Genomic DNA, 20,020 nt, shown 5'->3' with positions numbered 1-20,020 from the left:
GTGAGTGGGGGAAGGAGCAAGAATGCCCATAGAACCTGTCCTTTTCCCTGTCCTGAGGACATCCATGGGGGCTCAGGCATCTTGGATCTAACCTGGCACAATCTGTTCATTGCTGATCTCACTCCTAACAGGATTCAGGCGACAAAAAGCAGGTGTTTGTCTGCTGCCTTTGTAGGAGTCTGGTGGGCAGCACGGTCTGACCTTCAGAAGTGACTCCAGGGTGCCCTTGCCTTGAGCTGCTTGTGTTGCTCTCCCATATTGATTCACACCCTTCACCTGGGCCAGCACTGCCTCACCCTTGGTCTGGACCTAAAGATTGGTGCTGCTGCTCAGCCTGCATGAACAGGGTTTATGGGAAGGAAATCCTTTTTCTGCTTTAAGAAGCATGAGTGCAACAGAGCCTTCCCTCCATTTCCTTTTACAGCTTTTGAGTCACTATTGCTATTTTATGCCCAGTTACAAGCTGGTTAACTCATGGAAGCTTTCTATTTTTCCCTTCTCAGGACTTCTGTTTCTTGTTGTCAACACGAGCTGGAGGGCTGGGAATTAATTTGGCTTCTGCTGATACTGTTGTTATCTTTGACTCGGACTGGAACCCCCAAAATGATCTTCAGGCTCAGGCCCGAGCTCATCGGATTGGACAAAAGAAGCAGGTCAGAAGAGCTGCCTGGGTTGTTTTCACTGTGGCTTCAGTGTGGGCATCTAAACATCCTCTCACCTCACCAAAGCTTCTGAAAACATGGGCTTTTTGTCCCAGTCCTTGCTCCAGAGAGTGCTGGCTGAGGGACTCTCATTTAAAAAGTAGGAGACAAAAAAAAACAGCCCAGATTTGGCAGGTGCCAATTCTTTCTGTTGGTTTTGAGCAAACCCAGAACCCAGCCCATGACACTGCACTTCTCAGCCTAGTCCTAGTGGACTCTGTTCTTTCTTGCCCTGAAAAACTTAGAAAGTAGAACATCTACCTTTACTAGGGGTTATTAGAGATGTGAAAAGCTAGTTTGGTGCTAGTTTAAATTTAGAGTGATTGTTTCAGAAGATTTTTACTCTGTGCTTAGGCACACTACGGGATCTGTACATCTGATTTTAACTGGATCTCCTGAGATACAGAGAGAATGTGCTTGTTTTCCTTCTGGAAAGGAAGTACATGAAGAGACAATGCCAGCAGCCCAGTGAAAACAGCTGAGGGATGCATTGCTGTATCAGCAGAGTCTGTCCAGGAAATAGCTGTGTTCTCTTTTTTCCTCTCAGGTGAATATTTACCGTCTGGTCACAAAGGGGACAGTGGAGGAGGAGATCATTGAGAGAGCCAAGAAGAAGATGGTGCTGGATCATTTGGTTATCCAGCGTATGGACACCACTGGCCGGACTGTTCTGGACAACAACTCTGGGAGATCCAAGTACGTGATGGTGTCAGGAGGCAGAAATGTCTGGAGCACATGGCATAACCAGCTTCACCTGCTGGCATTTCACAGTATTTATTTGATAGGGTACAGGGCAGAAGGCTAATAAATAATGGCAGCTTCCACAGGTTTGGCTTCTGCAGCCATTAATTTGGACACATATGATGAAGATGATCAGAAATTTAAAACTAGTTTTAGGGCACTACTTGTTTTTGCTTCTGTCTTCCACCCAGAGATCATCCTGCTCTGAGGGAACCTGGCTGTGGAACAGCTGCATTTTGGCAGTGACCTCAGATTTTCTTCATTTCCCCCAGTAGATGGAGGTGATTCCCATTGCAGTCTTTGTCTGTGCTAGAGCAGGAGAGAGATTAATAACAAAGCATTTTATAGTGCTGGGTAGAAAACTTACTCCTTGCTTCAATTAGGAAAAACTTTGGTATGGTTTTGTGCTGTAGCAGTTCTGACTGAACAGCTCAAAACACCTTTTCCTTCTCTTGTTCTTGCAGCTCAAATCCCTTCAACAAAGAGGAGCTGACAGCTATTTTGAAGTTTGGAGCTGAAGATCTTTTCAAGGAGCTTGAAGGGGAAGAGTCAGAGCCTCAGGTAGTTTGAAATTGAAATCACATAGCAGTTTGTAGTGCTCTGCAGGTCTGCTAGAGCGACTGTGTGTGGTTGCTCCTGCTTTGTTCTTGTCCTGTGTGTGAGAGCAGGTTGGTGATGAATAGGACATGTGGGAGTCTGGAGAATCTGAAAGCAGAGTTTGGGATTGGAGGATCAGGGGATGAGGAGAGCCTTGTTGGGGATTAAATAAATGGTCACCAAGGCAGTCCTTTGCCTCCTGAGGATTATTAGCTAGTGACAGCACAGCCTGCTGAAGGCTCCTCTCCCTGTCTCTTCTGAGCACTTGTTCAGCATCCTTTTTTGGTGGTTCTGAGCGAGGCAGGAGTCAGCACAGTGCAGCAAACAGGTTGCTCTCTCCTGCCTCAGTGCAACATTGCTAGACAGTTTAGCATTGAGTGTGTGACCAATTCTCTTAATGACCCAAGCAGCAGAGCTTCCCCCCAAGGAAACAGTCTACAGTTCATACATCTCACTGCCTGGGAATTTTCCCCACTGTTCAGCCTTAATGGTCCTTTCCTTCTGTCCTGTCACCTTATTTGTACTTCGATGTACCACTTGAGATAGTTCATCCCTGCCCTCCAGGATGACACCCTGCAGATATTTGCACTTTATTTAGCTCATATCAGCACACGAGTCTGTTCTCAAAGCCTCTTACTTCCCGCTGTGCCTGGCACCCTCTGCTTTATCCCTCCTTCTCCCTGACTGGCAGGAGATGGACATCGATGAGATTCTGCGTCTGGCTGAAACACGGGAGAATGAGGTGTCCACCAGTGCCACCGACGAGCTGCTCTCACAGTTCAAGGTATGGACCCCCAGGCTCAGTAGTGGGGTGTGGGAATGTGGCTCCCCACACCCTGCCATGGTGGTGAGCTCAGTAACAGGCAGGAACACCTCGGAGAGATCACAGAATCACAGGATGGTTTGGGTTGGAAGGGAAGTTAGAGACCATCCAGTTCCAACCCCCCCGATGCAGGTATTCATTTAATTTCAACAAAGTGGTTTTGAAGTGAATAAAATTGTGAATAAAATGCAGAATTTACCAAATTTGGAAACAAACTTTATAATTTACAAATACTCAGCAGTACTTCTTAAACTGCACGTACTTCCTCAAAAGCTGTTAGTCCAAAGACATGGCAAAGAGCCAGGAATGTAGTGACATAGGGATCAATTATGAAGTAGTTATGGAAGTGTTGGCAGAATTCCTATGGAGAAGAAGTTGAGGCTTAGCAGACAGCTCTGGGGTGTTCCTGCCAGGGGAGGGAATTGCTAAAGCTTCTCCTTTGCTCGTTAAAGGTTGCCAACTTTGCAACCATGGAGGAGGAAGAGACAGAGCTGGATGAGCGGTCCCAGAAGGACTGGGATGATATCATTCCAGAAGAGCAGAGGAAAAAGGTGGAGGAGGAAGAAAGGCAGAAAGAATTGGAGGAAATCTACATGCTGCCTCGAATCCGGAGCTCAACTAAAAAGGTACAGCCCATCTTGAGGGGGTGAGAGGCTGGTGGAGAGAGCTGGCAAAGGGAATGCTCAGGAGAAGCCTCCTTGCCATCTGGGCATCTTTCCCTCCGCCAGAGTTGGTTGAGAATAAAGCACAGAGAGCACGGTGACCACTTGTTGGCACTGTGCATTGGACCAATGGTTTGGGATGCAGGGTGAGGGCCCAGACTGGACTTGGTGCGACTCATCTCACCTTGGCAGACAAAATCAAAAGAATCAGTAGTGACCACAAAGCAAAGTATCCAGTTGTATTGGATTTTGCTTCAGATTTTGCCACTTTTTGGCTCTTTTCCTTGGGCTTTTTAGCTCCCTGGGTGGCTCTTGCCTAAAGCTGGATCCTGAGGAGCCAAAGAAGTGGTGGCTTCCCAAATTCTTTAGGTAATGGGATCTACCCCAATCCAAAAGAAAGCTGACTGTGCAAGGATGCTCTGCTGGGACATGAGACTTTAAGGGAAGACAGAGTGCTGTGAGCTGGGGAAAAATATTGATATTAAAAACACAGAGAAGGATAATTCATATTGGATGAATCCAGGTTAATTACTGAAGTGTCACGGTTTTCAAAATAGTCTAAGGGAACTGTGGCAAAAACCCATGAAAATCAGTATTTTAACATCTATTAGTAGATCAAAATGCAACTGTGAAACTGGTGGTTGTAAAAGGAGGATGAGCACCAGAGCCTCAGCCAGCTGGGAACCGCAAGGTGTGCAGCCTCTCTGGGTTGGTCACCTGGGATCCTGCATCTGCAGGAATGGATGCTCAGGTGTTTCACAGTCCATTAAATAGTGCCAGTGCACAGAGGGACAGAAAAGGTTGTCAGCTGATTGTATTAGCAGTTGTTAACTGCACTGCTGTTTCTCTGGTACGTGCAGGCTCAGACAAATGACAGTGAATCCGATGCAGAGACCAAGAGAAGGCTTCAGAGATCATCTGGATCAGAAAGTGAGACTGACGATACCGACGACGAGAAGAGACCAAAGCGCAGGGGACGCCCTCGGAGTGTTAGAAAAGACACTGTGGAAGGATTTACTGATGCTGAAATCAGGAGGTCAGTGCTGGGCACAGGAGACAGTTCAGAAAACAAATATAGAAATCCCATGCAGGTGGAGAAAATCCCAGATTAATCCAGGGCGTGTTAACCTGTAAGCACGTCAATGGTTAGGCAGAGCTGCTTCACTGGCACATTTTCTGCACCTTTATATAACTCAGTTTGACCCCAGCTGATGACCTTAGCATTCAGGACAGTGCAAAATGGACTGGATTGTCTTTAGTCAGGCTACAGTGAAGCTGGTACCTTCTTAAAATTAATCCGTGCTGTAACTGCCCTTTGTGGGCCAAGTGGATCGAGCTAATGTCGTATAACATGAGCTCTTAGGTGCCATGAGCTGCAGAGCTGGAGAAGCCAAGAGCTCTGGCCTTTCTGACGTTTTTCTGGCAGTCATCCTGCTGATTTAAGCTCTCAGTGAAAGGCAGGCTCTGGCAAAATGACCTCATGAGAAGCACTGGTCCTGTTGATCCGAGTGGTTGTGTGTCAGTCTCTGATGTCAGCTGGGGTTTTCTTCTCCTATCTTCTAATTCTTGAGTCTTTCCCAGAGATCTTTGTCTTACAGCTCTACCCAGATACTCAGCCAAAGATGGAAGAGAGGGACTTAGGAGTTTTCCTTAACTCTTTCTATCTCTGAGCTGGTGTATTTTTAAGCAGGAGATATCAGAGTTTTTGGGCTGTGGTAGCTGCCCCATAACTATCTTGAAACCATGGAGCAGGAAGGACATGTTACAATATGCAATATAACAGCCATTTAGCTTATTGTGATGTAGCAGAAAGAATTCAAATTGAAAAAAGAAGGCAAAAAATTAATTAATTTTAAAAATAACCTGTAGTTGTAGCCATTGTGTCTACTTACAGCTCAAGGCAATGTTTGATTGCTGCATCTCTTGCCCTAAAGTTGTGTTAGCCACAGCAGAGATTTTCACAATAAAAATAAGACATGAAAATAAATAGCAAACCTCTGTGATGGATTGAGACACATTTGGCTCTTCTGTGATGGGCTGCTACATTTACAGCCTGAGCTTTAAAATTACTAATGACATTGATTTAATGCCTCTTTTCTTCCTGGAAAAATTAAGTTAATAATTACCAACATGGTGTGAGCCAAAGCTTTCTTCTATTTCTTTTTTTTGTCCTACAGTTACCACTCTCCTCTTTTTATTTTTTTTTTCCTCATCTGTCAAACACTCAACATTCTTAACAATGTTGTGTTCTTCTTCAGCCAAGGTCACAAAACTCTTTGTGGGGGCTAATGGATGCAGCTTCCCAGTGCTGAGGGATGCTGAGCTGATCAGTGGGGAATGCAAGGGTGATAATGTGACAGGCTGTAATTAATGTATTCAAGCATATTTATGAAATTGGACCTACTTTTTATGGCATTTAGTTTGTTTTTTTTTAAATTTTTTTTCTCTTTAGGTTTATCAAGGCGTACAAGAAGTTTGGACTGCCTCTGGAACGGTGAGTCCCAGCCTGGACTGCTCCAGAGGGGAATCATGGAGGCACATTGTACCTGTGAGCACAGCCAGGCACACATTGCTCTGGGTGTTTGACACAAGCTCCACAGACAGCACAAGCCTTTCTGTCCTGCCATCAGACCCCAGGCACTGCTGTGCAGTCCCAGGTGTCTCTGTTGATGGGCACTGACAAATGCTGGCTAAAAAACAGCTGGAGCAGTTGTGGTGCTGGGCTGTGACACAGCACTGTCCTGCTGGCACAGTCTGGCCCTTGGGGAATTCCCACTCTGCTCAGAAAGGAGAGGGAGCAGCTGTCAGAACAGAAAATGCCAAGCTTCTCTGTGCACCTTAGCCTCAGGACTGAGTCTGGAGCATCTTTCCATCCTCTATCCTTCCTGAAGGGAAACAAAGAGTGGCATGGTCCTCAAATGTGGATCTGCAGAGCCCTGGCCCTGTGCTGGCTCTGGAAGGTCTCAGGGCTAAGGCAGAGTTCCCTGAAGGTATTGTAGGAGAAATTCAGTGCTTCTTCATCTGGTTCTACTTTTCTGGTATGAAATACAAGGTTTGCTTGTGAGTCTTGATTTTACTGACTTCAGGCAGGCAAAAGGGACAGCAGATGGCAGCTTTGGACCATCAAATGGAATTAATGTGGCACTGGAAAAGCCTGAGGGAATACTGGACAGTCACGGAGGGTCCCTGTTGTCCCCAAGATAGACAGTTCTCAGCTTTGCTTTGCTACTAAAAATTCCAAAGGATTGGATCAGTTTTTCTACATCTGCACTGCAGCTGTTAGACCAAAAAAAAAAAAAAAAGACAAAACCTGGGTTGTTTCCTGCATGAATTCAACTCGTGCATGTTTCATACATTCATACTTGTACAGCACTGAGCTGTGAAACAATTGAATAGGAAGTGATTGAGAGAAGATTTGCTGCATCAAACACAAAACTCTCCCTGTTTCCCAGGCTGGAGTGCATTGCCCGGGATGCTGAGCTGGTGGATAAGTCTGTGGCTGACCTGAAACGGTTAGGGGAGCTCATCCACAACAGTTGTGTGTCAGCAATGCAGGAATATGAGGAGCAGCTGAAGGAAAATCCAGCAGAAGGTAGGCAAGGGAGTTGTGTGCTGCTGTTGGGATGGTTTTGGGAGTGTTCCATGGAGCTTGTGAGGAAACCATTCCCATGCTGGACAGGGAGATCACGTTGTGACTTAGAAGCAAGCAATGAACAAGAGCACACTTAAAACACCCCATCTCTGCCAGGCAGCTCTCACCCACAGAGAGGAACCCCTGAGCATTCTGCTCAGACTGGACAGTGCCACTTGGGTCTGTCGGCTTCTGCTGGACATGAGTTTTTGTGGGGAGAGGCTGAAGTGACCAGCTTATTGAATGCTGGGCCACAAAGCAAAACAGGTCTTACTTCAACTCCTCCTGGGACTGGAAATCAATCTGGTGCTGTGTACTCCATGGTAAAGCTGGATCCACAGTTAGCAATTCCTGGAGCTGGAATCACCACCCACTCTCTGTCTGGCTGTTCTTTGCTGTTTGTTTGGACATACAGAGTCAGGGATGGATTTCCTGCTGGGTCTGTGCCTGTTGCAGTTGACTAAGACTGCAGAATTAACAGCTCCAGTATATTTAGAAGTATTTTTAAGAAAATAATACTGGGAGGGGTTTAAATTGCACATCTAAGTGAGATAGTGGAAGAAAACTCGTATTTTGGGCCTTATGTTTAAATAAGAGGCTGCAGGCAAGGTGCTGATCTCTGTCTGTGAAGCCATTTTACAGAGACATTTCCTTCTGTAAGAGTTCTCTTAACTGCTGTTTTATTGCTGAGCAGGGAAAGGACCTGGAAAGAGACGAGGTCCTACCATCAAGATTTCTGGTGTCCAAGTCAATGTGAAGTCCATCATCCAGCATGAAGAGGAGTTTGAAATGCTGCACAAATCCATTCCCTCGGATCCAGAGGAAAGGAAGAAGTGAGTTTGGCTAAGCAGGCAATGCAGAAAGAGGCTCAGGGAATTTGGATTTTGTAGTGGAAAGAGAATAGCCTGGATGTGTGGATTTGCTTTATCCTCCATAGCATTAAAAGTAGCTCGTGTTTGAAATGCCTTTAGGTACCGCCTGACGTGCCGTGTCAAAGCTGCTCATTTTGATGTAGACTGGGGAGTGGAGGAGGATTCTCGCTTGTTAGTGGGAATTTACGAGCATGGTTATGGAAACTGGGAGCTAATTAAAACAGATCCGGAGTTGAAGTTATCTGATAAGGTAGGTCGCTTTGCTTGGTGCTTCCATTGGGTCCATTGCAGGGCTCATAGCAAACATGCCTCATTTACTCCAGAAACAGATGTTTATGTTTGTAACTACTCCAAAAATCATGGTGAATAATAATTAGGAAAACAGTGACTTTTGTGGAATGTTGCATGCTCGATGGAAAGCAGAGTTGTGTCATTTGGTGAGCATTACCAGGTGAACCACACTGAAATGATGCAGGCAGAAAAGGGCAGTGCTGACATGTGTGGTTCCATGCACAGGATAAAAGAGGCTGTGATTTGATGTTTTCTTGAGCATCTCACAAGAAGCTGAGTGTGAATTTTTGAGTGGGAATAATTTTTCACAGATTTGACACTGCTTATATGTCAAGGCTGGTCTGTGTTAGCTTTGAGGGTATGGTTACACGGCTGGGAATGGCAGCACAGCCAGCTGGAAAGCCTCCATCTAGTTCCTCTGTTCCTCAGTCATCCCCACAAGAACAGCTTACAGACACCATGTTGAAATGATCTGGGCTAAAAATAATCCACCATCCCTTGTGTTAGTGGGGTGGAAAGAGTGTGGAAACTGCAGCACAGGGCTGAAGAGCACTGGGAATCTCCACACCAGCTTTTGCTGCCAGCCTGCAGCATTCCTGTGACATCCCTGCTGGTTCTTCTAGCAAAGATCAGGCCCTGCCTGAGAGCCCTCCATGTGTGGAGCTCAGAAAGCTGCTTTGCAATGGAAACAGCTGCCTGAGACATGCCAGCCATTTTCCAGTGAAGTGTGAAGCAAACCTAGCTGGCAAGCTGAGCTATTTCCTCCACAAAGTGTCACCTTTCAGCCTTGTTTTCCACTAAAAATTGTGTATCTGTGCCCCTGCTGTAGTGATGCCTCAGGTTACCAGAGTGACCAGGCTGTCACAAACAAATCTGATGTGTCAAGGCGAGTGGACTCGAGGTTTTGCAACTTGAGGTCCCACGTATAGCTTGTAAAGAAATTTTTTCCTTCAAGAGGGCTTAGCAAGCTTGCAAGGCTTAGCAAGCCTTGGGATCCTTTAACTTCTGCAGGATTCCAAATGGAAGGATGCTTGCTTCCTAGGAGCTTTGCCTTTGGCCAGACAGGGACAGTCTGAGAGGGGGAAGGCAGGCTTTGAGCCCTCTTGTTCCCTCAGAAGGTGCAGCATCTGCTGCCCTTTGCTGGGCCTGGAAGGGCTGCTGCTGATGTGTAAATCTTTTGTCAAGCTTTGTGCATATGGGTATGTATATATTGCTTTTTTCTGCTTTATCAAAGATCCTACCTGTTGAGACAGATAAGAAACCTCAGGGAAAGCAGCTCCAGACCCGAGTTGATTACCTACTGAAATTGCTGAAAAAGGATCTGGACAAGAAAGAAAACATGAAAGATGGGGAAGAGGTGAGATGTGGCTGCTTGATTCTGGGGGTTTCAGGGGAGTGGTTGCTGATGGCAGGAGACACTCTGTGTTCCCAGATCACCAGACATCATTTCTGTGAAGGAATATGGACTTGTCTATTGTCTGATTGTACCGTGATATTTCTCATTTAAATGATAACTAATAAGGGGCAGGTTATTACTGCACATACTGAAGGATTTGGGCTCATCAGGCTTCCTGCCAGTGTGCAGGACCTGCAGCTGTTTGCACAATATTCAGGAGATGGGAAATGTCCCCAGGAAGTAGCTGTAGCTATTTGCTTTCCCTGACTTGTTCTATGTTTTTACCAGGGCAAGCTAAAGAAGAGGAAACCACGAGTAAAGAAAGAGAACAAGGCTCCCAAAGTCAAAGATGAGCATGGGAATGAACTCTCCTCTCCTCGGCACTCAGACAACCAGTCAGAAGAAGGTGAAGTGAAGGTGGGTCAGCCTTGGTGAATAGTGGCTTTTCCAGGTTCCCTTGGGCTGTGCTGTTACTGCCCAACCTCACCTTGGAAAGCATTCCCAGCAAAGCCCCCAGGAGTCAGAGGCACTAAGAGCAAATTCCCACAGGATTGGCAAACACACTAAACCACCCATACAGCTATTGGTGTGAAAGAAGGACCTTCTCCACCTATTCTTTTAGGTCAGTGCTTTAAGGGATTTGGGGCATCCCAGAATGGCCACAAACATCCACGTATTGACTCAGGGGAAAGGTTGTCTCAGGACAAAGCCTGTTGCCCTTATAAAGGAGAGAAAGAAGAATTGTTTCCCTCTTCTTTTGGGCACGTCAGCCCGTGGTGAAACTGGAGTTTACCAAGGTCATGCTGTTGCTTAGAAAATGTTCAGTCTTTGAGTGGTTTGGCTTGTAGTCTGAGGCTTTTTGTTCGTGTGCTGATCAGTATCTACCTCAGGGGCTGAGCGTTCTGGAGCGCAGCTGGCACAGGAGAGCAGAGCTGCTCTGCAGCTTGCCAGCTTGTCACAGAGTGGGGCTGGGCTGGTTTTCATACCCTTTTGTCACACTGGGGGGATGACAGCTGCTTGAGCAGGGCTTGCTGTCTGCTTAAGGAGGTGTGAGGGTTAATCTGGATGGACCTCAAAAATTTGCCTGTGTTTTAAGGATGTTTTATGGAAGAAAATGTACAGGGACTCCAACTTTGTGCTGTGACTGATGTTCTAGGAGGATGGCCTGGACAAGAGCCCAGTGAAAAAGAAACAGAAGAAGAAAGAGAACAAAGAGAACAAGGAAAAACAGACATCCTCTAAGAAAGAAAAGGAAAGCGATAAAGAGAAAAAGAAGACAAAAGACAAGAAAGAGAAGGTATGTGGTACTTTCAGGAGCAGCTTGGTAGGGAAGTCCCTGAGCAGGACAAACTCTGAGACTTAGGATTCATTAAAGGCAGGGAAGAGACATCAGTGAAGCACCTTGGGGTGAGGGGGTTATCCCTTTTTCAGCCCTTCTGAATTTCCATAAAAAAGTAGAAAAAGCCGTATGTCCTGAAGCTTCATGGAATGTGACCAGAACAGAAGAGATTTGGTCAGAGTGCCTTTAAAGTACAGCTGTCCCTGTGACATGGATATGGCCACAGAGCTGATGTTAAGGAAGAGCAGGGAAAGAGCCTGGAGCACTCAGATCAAAGTTCTGTCCAGCTGTGATTTATCACAGGCTTGGCAGCTCCTTGTCTGTATTCCCCTTTAATTTAAACTCACCCAAATGACCCAAGTGTCCACACCATCAAGACTGTAAGTTGTCATTGTCACTGTTCAGGACTCAACAGAATGAGTGTTTCAACATCACTGGTATGCTAGAGACTCAAATGTCTCTTGAATTTTGGGTACAACTGCCCTGAGGCTGGGTGCAAATTGGAAGGGGGATAAAAGCTTCCATACTAATGACCTGAAGTACCTGTCCAAGGAACAGGTATGTGCTGCATGCCCAGTGTGTTTTGACACTGAGGTCATAAGTGCAAACTAAGAAGTTTTGTTGCTTATGTAGGGGAAAGTTTGCTTTCCAGTGATTTTTGGTATGGCTTTGACTGCAAATTAATCATATAGGTAAAAATGTATATGAATAGGCCATGATATCACATAAAGTTGCAGATCCTTGTAGACATGAGACTACCCTAAGCTCTGTCCTTTGCAAGGGAGAGATACTCTTTTATTTTAACCTCTCTCCCAAGTCCTCAACATTGGTTTCTCCCCATGAGTGTGAATATCGTATTCGTGTCCAAACTGTTGGCTCTGACTTCTCCCTGCTCCCTCAGGGATGATGTAAAGCTAAACAGAGCCATTGCAGCTCAACACTTGGAGATTTTGGGAGGAAGGTTGTAGGAACAGTGCCCAGGTTTAGCAACTGCCAGTAACAATAGTGTGGAGGTTGTTAGTTGGGTCACTTGGGATCCTCCATTCTGTCTCATCTCATGATGTTTGTAATTTGTCCTTGTAAAGCCTAAAGGTGGCGAGGCCAAATCTGGAAGTAAAGGGAAGAGATCGCAAGGCCCTGTCCACATCACTGCAGGGAGCGAGCCAATCCCCATTGGAGAAGATGAGGATGATGATCTGGACCAAGAAACATTCAGCATAGTGAGTATTTTCCTTGGGAAATGGGAGGGCAGTGCTGATAGCCCAGCGAGGCAGCCAAGGTTTGCTCAGATGTCATCCAAGGACGTGTTTTAGGTGTTGGGGTGTGAACCCCCTCCTAGTGCCTCAGAGGTGTTTCTTCTGGCTGATCTGAGAGGGGGCAGGACAGCCCTGGACAAGAGCTGCCCACCAGAGCTGCCAGCTGGTAGCCTGTCAGCAGAGCAGGTACAAGGACTCTGCTTCAGCTGGTGACTTCCCACTGCTGGCAGCCCTGGGATAGAGAAGACCCTACAGCCTTACATTCCCTCTCCTGTAGAAGCCAAGGAGTCACAGAAGCTCTTTCAGACAAGGAAAAGCAAGGAGAATTTTGAGGGTGACCTTGCAGGAGGTGCAGAGCTGTGTAAGTGCTCTCACAGCAAACATGCCCACAAGGCTCGTTGTAAAAATTGCCTTTTAGTAGAAGTTGTCATGGCAGATTCTCCTTGGCTGAAATACCACTTCTTAGAAGCAGTTCTCTCAAATCTCTGTATTTGCTGCAGGTCCTGTGGGTTGTTTTTGTCTTTTTCTTTAACTATCCAGGCAGGCAGTCAAAAAACCTGTCTGATTTCCTATCTGTGCACGGTGTTGATGTGCCTGTGCCGAAAAACACAGTGCTTTCATCTCATGTCTGCCAGTTTTGGTAAAAGCAAGCATTAAAGTGGCCAACGATGGGGTTGGACAGGATTGAGTTGAGCAGTCTTTCAGTTGGGGTGGCTGTTTCAATGTCTGGAGGCTTGGGTACCCTCTCCTGCCCACCACAGGATCTGTGCAGGGGCAGACCATGTGTGGTTACTGCTTCCAAAGCAAATTATTGCCCCCTAAAAGACAGGGGCAGTGGAGGTGGGGAGACTTTTTGTGTTTTACTGATTATTATCTGCAGCTTGTCTAGCAACTTGCTATTTTATTGCTGATTTCTCCCTGCCTAATGGCCAGATAAATCTAAAGGAGCTTCTTTTCGATTAACAGGGCAATGATGTAGAGCCATGTGCCAAATTAATCACTTTCTCCTCTATTGCTCTTTCAAGTGCAAGGAAAGAATGAGACCAGTCAAAAAAGCACTGAAGCAACTTGATAAGCCTGATAAGGGACTGACAGTTCAAGAACAGCTGGAACACACACGCAACTGCCTCCTAAAAATTGGTGATCGCATCTCTGAGTGCCTTAAAGCCTACACTGACCAGGATCACATCAAGCTATGGAGAAGGTGAGGGATCATTTTGTTTTCCTTAGTTGGTCTAGGATATTTTGAAATGGTAATCAGAGGCTGCTGGTTTTTTTTTGTGGATGAATGTGCCATTTCCCTCTTAACCCATGAAATCTTGTGTTTTCTGGTCCACTACAGAATCACAGAATCATGGAATGGTTTGGGTTGGGAGGGGCCTTAAAAATCACCCAGTTCCAACCCCCTGCCATGGGCAGGGACACAGTTCACTAGACCAGGTTGGTCAGAGCTCCATTCAGCCTGAACCTTGAACACTTCCAGGGATGGTCTCCCATGACCAGTCCCAGGCAACTGTTTTGTTTTCAAGTTGTCCTGGTTTCATTAAAATTTCTTTCAAAGCTAAATCACCTAAACCACTGCAAACCTATTTTACTTAGAAGAACATGGTTCCAGCCCTCCTGATCATCCTGTCCTGAGGTGAGACTGTTTTCCAGAGAGGGTAGAATGAATTTGTTGTTGGTTTGGAAACCACTGGCAGTTAAACTGCTGCTGTAGCACTTAACAGAAAATGTTCATGTCCTTCTAGGAACCTATGGATATTTGTGTCAAAATTCACAGAATTTGATGCCAGAAAACTACACAAACTCTACAAGATGGCTCATAAGAAAAGATCACAGGAAGAGGAGGTGAGAACTGAAGTGCTTTCCCTTTGATTCCTGTCCTCAAAAGTTGCTGCACTGAAGTGCCAATTCTTTCTGCCTCTCACTGTGGGTGTTCTTTGTTGTTGTTGGCAGTGTGTGATTTTCTCAACATCTAAGTAGTCTGATTGCATTTGCCTTTCTTTTTGATTTGGCATTTCTGGTCACTTTGTCCTGGCTGTTCTGACCAAGTAAAAGCATTGTTTGGTGTGACATGTGATGTTCAGTTGCCTTGTGGACTGAGAAGCCTGGGCATGCTGCCCTGTAGAGATCAGGCACAGGAGCAGAGCTGCCAAATTCTCGTGGTGTCCTCCACCATGTTTGTGCCATACTTGAGCACAGAATTGGCCCACCAAGTCCTCAAAGAGGCAGGGAAATCCAGAGCCTGGCAGACAAGGCTCACAGTCCTGATCTTGTGGTGGGAGAGCAGCTGAGCTGTTTCTCTCTGTTCCACCTTGCAGGAGCAGAAGAAGAAGGAGGACATGTCCAGTATGAAGAAGCCGTTCCGCCCAGAGCCTTCAGGCTCCAGCCGTGATTCCGTGATGTCCCAGTCTCACGTGCCTCACAATCCTCATTCCCAGAAGATCCACATGCCCCCTTCCCACACCCAGCAGCAGATGCACGGGCACCCACGGGACAACTACGGCCATCCAAACAAGAGACATTTCAGCAACACAGGTGAGCGCTGCCAGACCAGGAGAAACCTTCTCTTCTGGCCTAATGCTCCTGGACACAAATCCTTCAGGGATTTGTGACTGGTCAGGTTTAAAGGTGATGGCATAGAACATACACTACCACTGTACTTACTGCTGGGCTAGAAAACATGGTGACGTAGTGAGGAAAGGATTGTAAGAATGGGACAGAATAATATTTGAGAGGATGATAAAGAGATAAAGAAATTCAAAGAATAAAATTGGGCCCACATAGTTCAGGGAGGAGAAAGTTAAAGGGACATCAATAGCTATTATTTCTTGGAGAATTTAGGGAAGTAAATGGGCTTAAACCAAAGCACGGAAGAGACTCAGAGGTGCTCTTCGCTCTTGGCAGACCGAGGGGACTGGCAGAGGGATCGAAAGTTCAACTACGGCGGCAACAGCAACCAGATGTGGGGCGGGGAGCGGCACCACCAGTACGAGCAGCACTGGTACAAGGACCACCACTACGGGGACCGGCGGTCGCGGGGGGATCCCCACCGGAGCTCCGGGAACTACAGACCAAACAACCTCTCCCGCAAGAGGCCCTACGAGCAGTACAACAGCGACCGAGACCACAGAGGCCACCGGGACTACTACGACAGGTGATTGCTCCCCCTCACCTCAGCGGGGCCGGGGGGCTGTTTGTGAGGATCGCTGAGCGCAGAGGCCGGGCTCGGGGAGCTGATCTCCGTCCCTTTTTCTCTCCACAGGCACCACCACGATTCCAAACGGCGGCGGTCCGACGACTTCAGGCCTCAGAACTACCACCAGCAGGATTTCCGGCGGATGTCTGACCACAGGCCGCCCATGGGGTACCATGGCCAGGGACCTTCGGACCACTACCGGTCCTTCCACGCAGACAAACTGGGGGATTACAAACAGCCCCTCCCTCCATCTCACCCTGCAGTGTCGGACCCTCGCTCGCCCCCCTCTCAGAAGTCCCCCCACGATTCCAAGTCACCTCTCGATCACAGGTCACCTCTGGATAGGTCATTGGAACAGAAAAACAATCCAGATTATAACTGGAACATTCGGAAAGCGTAAAGTGACTGAGAGGGGGAAGCGCACGTCTGATATACTGGGATTGATGCGACGGTGGCTGCTTTCTCCAGGCCAGCAACGAGAAATTCTGAACATGCTGCTATCATCTGGCTGGGTCAAGGAGGATTTTGGGAGAGTGGGTGGAGGAAGATTTTCCCTAGTTCTTGATTCTGGTTTAGATTCCCATTTCCTTTCGCCTTTTTTACCATTGAACTGTTCTGTCATGGAACCAGCCTTGCTGCCTCGTTCTTTGTTTTGTTTTTGTTTTCCTCAGTCCAATGGACCCAAGGGAATTTTCCCCAGCCAGTGTTTCCTCAGAAGAAGAAGGCAGATTGATGCTGCAGAAGGCTGTGTGCCTGCTCTGACTTGATGTTACGTGACAGATGCTGCTTTGGGGTTGGGGATGAACTGGTTGGGCTGGGATTTGTGTGTCACCAGCATGGGGCAATGGGAGGATATACTCAAGGAGGGACAGGAAAGTCCCTCAGCAGCCAAACTTGGTTGAAAGAGGGACTTGATGTCCCTGAAGAATGACTCCACAGGAGCTGGAGCCATGCTGGTGCCAATCCATCACTTTCCTGGCCATGTTATCATTTCCATGTCTTTACCCATTTCAAGAAACTGGCTCTGCTTTGATTGCTGTTGTGTCCCCTGCAACAGAAGAGGTGGGGAGCTCTTCCTCCCATCTCCAGATCTGGAACTTGCAAATCTTGTGGGGGTAAGCGGGAACTGGGATATGGGAAAAAAATGCCAACTTCCTTAGCAAAGGCTTAGTTCACTTCTAACCATCAGGAAAGAAATAGGGGTGAGAATAGTATTTCCCAGTAGACAGGGCTCAGGAATTCATAAAAAAACTCTTCTCTTCTGGCATGGGCAGCTTGGGTGGTCCAGGAACTAACAGATGGTGGCTGGGAGGTGCAAGATCAAAAGATGGCTCTGGGCATCCTGGAACTTCTAATCTTCCTGCCACTAGAGTCTCTGGTCTTTAGGGAAATCATTTCTCTCTGTGCTTCACAAAGCAGTGATCACAAACCTTTACTGTAACTGAAGGATAATGGATGGTAGAACAAAGTGAAATAGGAATCCAGTGGAGTGATCACAGTTCAGGGAATGGTCACATTCCTGCCACTTTTCCAGCAGTCAGCAGTGACTCTGAATTGCTAAAAGTATCTGCACTTACAGACCTTTTATTTGTCTAAATTGGAATTGAACCTGAGGACTTAGCACCTCAGTGAGCAGGGAGAGAATGAGAAATTCAGGACTGATCCGTAAAGATCCTTGGGGCAAATGTCTTAGAGCCCAGCATGGCAGAGGGAAAAGAGGAATGTGCAGCCCAGCTCAGTGGACTTCAGGGCAAACACTGAAGGTATTCAAACCACAGCATTTGATGCTAACCAGCATCTGGCCTGGACACTGGTGTGGTGAGAGGGGTTGGTTGTGCACATATTGCTGGCCAGAAGCACCTTGGGTGATTATTTTTCAGGCTGGAGTTCCCTGGAGACCCCAAAGCTCTCCCAAGAGCCAGGCTGCCCCCAGCGTGCTGTCTGGGGCTGCATCACTACCCTGAGCTCAGTAGTAAAGACCAGGCAGTTCCAGACTCCTCTTTGGTGGGGCACAGAAGCTGAGCCTCCATTAAGATGCCAGTATTTGACCCTAATAAGCTGTGATGTCCCTTCCCCAAAAGACAGGGCAGATGGGTGTTCAGGGCTGGCTTCCTGACTCCAGCCAGTGCCTGGGGGGGCACATGCAAACTGACACTAATAATTCTCCATGCAGTATATCCCTGGAAATCTGCTGCCATCGCTCCTCCCGATCCCGCTGCTCTAAGGGGGACACACGGGAAGTGTTTTGTTCCCCTTTCGTTTTTATGTTGCAAGATTTCCACCAAATTCAGGGCAGTTTTCCTTCCTTAGGGGCACTTGCTGCCCTGATGAAGTGTTACACTTGTGTTTACCTGTGCAGGGTGAGGTGAAGGCAAGTCTTCCACAGTCCCCTTCTGTGGTGGGGTGGAAGGTGTGGAGAGAGCATGTTTCCCACTAAGCTGTGATTGCAGGCTGTGGTATTCAACAAAGAAGTCCTTTCTTTTCAGAGGTATTAGCTTCTAATGTGAAAATGGAAGCAAGCTTGGAGGGGCAAAGCGAATTGCTCTTTTTGTCACAGCGCGGTGCTGTCACGGTGGGAAGTTCGTGCCATACTCATGTAGCAAAGGCAATACTGGCCAACCAGTGCTAGGTTGGTGCAGGAAAACTTTGGATCCCAGCAAGAGGCATTTTCTGTGTCGAGATGTGGGGGGTTTCTGCTTATCCCAGGTTCCAGGCACGAGGTTGGTTGGGGTTTCCTTCTTGTGCAACAGCAAAAGCTTTACCCATATCCACTGGAGATCTGTCCCCACTGTCACTTTAGCCTGATGTTGGTGTCACGTCATGTCCACTCATGGTGGGTGAGTCTTTGCTGCGTTTGGCTTTAGTGAAGCTGGAGAAGGAGATTTGGGAGAAAGTCTTCCCTGAGCACACACACACTTACGCATTTTATGTCCCCTCAGCATAGGGACCATAACCAAACACAATCATGGGGACTGAGTGGGATCGGAGGGGGCACATCCACAGCCGTAAACTTCCCTGTGGTGTTTGTGTCAGCAGCTGGTACAGCTCTTCCTTGCGAACCAGCTGCAAGATTCCCTCCAGCCTCTTCGCAGGAAAAAAAGCAGTAACTTGCTGGGGTTCAATTAAAAAAAAAAAAAAAAAAAGTAGTTTTTCAGCTTTCAAAGAGGTTGGTTTGACCTCTTTGGAAATGGTGTAGTAATGAGTTCACACGGTGGAAATCCTGCAGACCAAAACCTGCTGTGGAGACAGGCGACGTGGTCCCAACCAAAATGGACACGGAACCGAGTGCTGAAGTGCTTGAGTGAACGGTTTGTGACCCACACATAAATATTATTCTGCTTTCACCCGTTTCCTCCCCACCTCTGCCTCCCCTCTGGGGAGAGAAGGACTCTTACTGTAAAAATACGGACTTTTAAACCTGTTGACTAAAAACAGTAATTAATATTAATTTATATTTGTGAAAGAAATGCCACTGTCCTAGTGATTTCTGATGTAAATATGTTGTTTATATAGTATGTATGAAATTTTCCTACATTGTAAAACTGCTGTACTTTTGATTCTTGTATATTAAAAAGTGTTACTGAGATTTTCAGAAGGGCCCCAGTGTGGTGTCTCTGTGGGGTCCCGTGGCAGGTCTGGGGGCTGGTTTGGGATGACGGGGCCCTTTCCTGCCAGCCACAGGCAAGCCACCATGGATATTTTCACTGTGCAGGAATAAGCATGTTCTGCTTGGCTGTTTTTACAGTTTCACAGTCTGTGGTGATAGAGACTTGGAAGCCTCTCCAGATGGGAATTTCCACCTGATCAGAAGGAGCTGTACATTCTCTAACCCAGATCCACCAGGATTATTTCACTGGGATGATACTGATTATTATGTGTTTATACCACCTCCATATTTTATGGATCTCTGAGGATGTGTAAACTACTTTTTTTACCTTTTCTGGGGGAGAATCGTCCTTTCTCTAGGAGAAGTGTTGCTCCTGCTGCATGGGTGAGTTCTCCTCTCTGTCCCCAGCCCCTCCTGGGCAGGATGTGCCTCTCCCCAGGTGGGATGTGTTGGCATCCAGTGGCTGCTTTGGTCTTTACCCTCCACTGCTCACACTGAGGCCCACACGGCAAGACACGGAGCAGGGACTGGAGCCATTTCTCCCAAGTTATAAAAGCTCATTGTAAAAAGCACTTTTCACACCTGTAGCCACTGGGTCCAGCCCTTCCCAGTCTCTCTGCTGCTGAGCCAAGTTTCAGCCAAGAGTGAAATTTCACAGCTGAGTTATATGCTCCTGAAAAATGGATTTCCTAATGGAAAGAGTGACTGGCTGTTAGCCATGGGGCTCAGCAGGGAGAGGGGCTCAGCTGCAGGGAGGCCCAGGGGCTGCAGGGACCTGGGCTGCACGTTACATGCCTGGGTCAATCTACCTGAGGCCAGTGATTTTTTTATTTATTTTTTTTTTAATTTAAGCAGGCAGGTAAGGATGTGGGCACCCTGATGCCAGGTGTCTCCCCAGCACAGCT

General features: G+C 47.1%; 1 protein-coding gene across 3 annotated transcripts in view; it reads left to right on the top strand.

Moving 5' to 3' along the window:
• The window catches only part of CHD2 (chromodomain helicase DNA binding protein 2), a 52,596-nt gene extending 36,462 nt beyond the window's left edge, over positions 1 to 16,134 (top strand). For all 3 annotated transcript variants that reach the window (XM_014251154.2, XM_005521779.3, XM_088062961.1), the window contains 19 exons: positions 504 to 653; positions 1,249 to 1,397; positions 1,907 to 2,003; positions 2,731 to 2,823; positions 3,315 to 3,488; positions 4,385 to 4,560; positions 5,977 to 6,018; positions 6,977 to 7,116; positions 7,850 to 7,988; positions 8,127 to 8,277; positions 9,553 to 9,675; positions 10,003 to 10,131; positions 10,871 to 11,011; positions 12,139 to 12,273; positions 13,335 to 13,513; positions 14,058 to 14,157; positions 14,631 to 14,847; positions 15,217 to 15,466; positions 15,575 to 16,134. In XM_014251154.2, the coding sequence (XP_014106629.1) occupies positions 504 to 653; positions 1,249 to 1,397; positions 1,907 to 2,003; positions 2,731 to 2,823; positions 3,315 to 3,488; positions 4,385 to 4,560; positions 5,977 to 6,018; positions 6,977 to 7,116; positions 7,850 to 7,988; positions 8,127 to 8,277; positions 9,553 to 9,675; positions 10,003 to 10,131; positions 10,871 to 11,011; positions 12,139 to 12,273; positions 13,335 to 13,513; positions 14,058 to 14,157; positions 14,631 to 14,847; positions 15,217 to 15,466; positions 15,575 to 15,908 (2,919 nt within the window). In that variant the 3' untranslated portion in view covers positions 15,909 to 16,134. The remainder of the gene's footprint in view (positions 1 to 503; positions 654 to 1,248; positions 1,398 to 1,906; positions 2,004 to 2,730; positions 2,824 to 3,314; positions 3,489 to 4,384; positions 4,561 to 5,976; positions 6,019 to 6,976; positions 7,117 to 7,849; positions 7,989 to 8,126; positions 8,278 to 9,552; positions 9,676 to 10,002; positions 10,132 to 10,870; positions 11,012 to 12,138; positions 12,274 to 13,334; positions 13,514 to 14,057; positions 14,158 to 14,630; positions 14,848 to 15,216; positions 15,467 to 15,574) is intronic.
• Positions 16,135 to 20,020: the final 3,886 nt, after the last annotated feature.

The sequence above is a fragment of the Pseudopodoces humilis genome, chromosome 16 (genome assembly GCF_049639895.1).
Source record: "Pseudopodoces humilis isolate 2021_Gansu_Grassland_sample_001 chromosome 16, ASM4963989v1, whole genome shotgun sequence".
Classification (NCBI taxonomy): Eukaryota; Metazoa; Chordata; class Aves; order Passeriformes; family Paridae; genus Pseudopodoces; species Pseudopodoces humilis.
The sequence above is the reverse complement of the archived record's forward strand: the minus strand, read 5'-3'. Positions and strand labels throughout refer to the sequence as shown.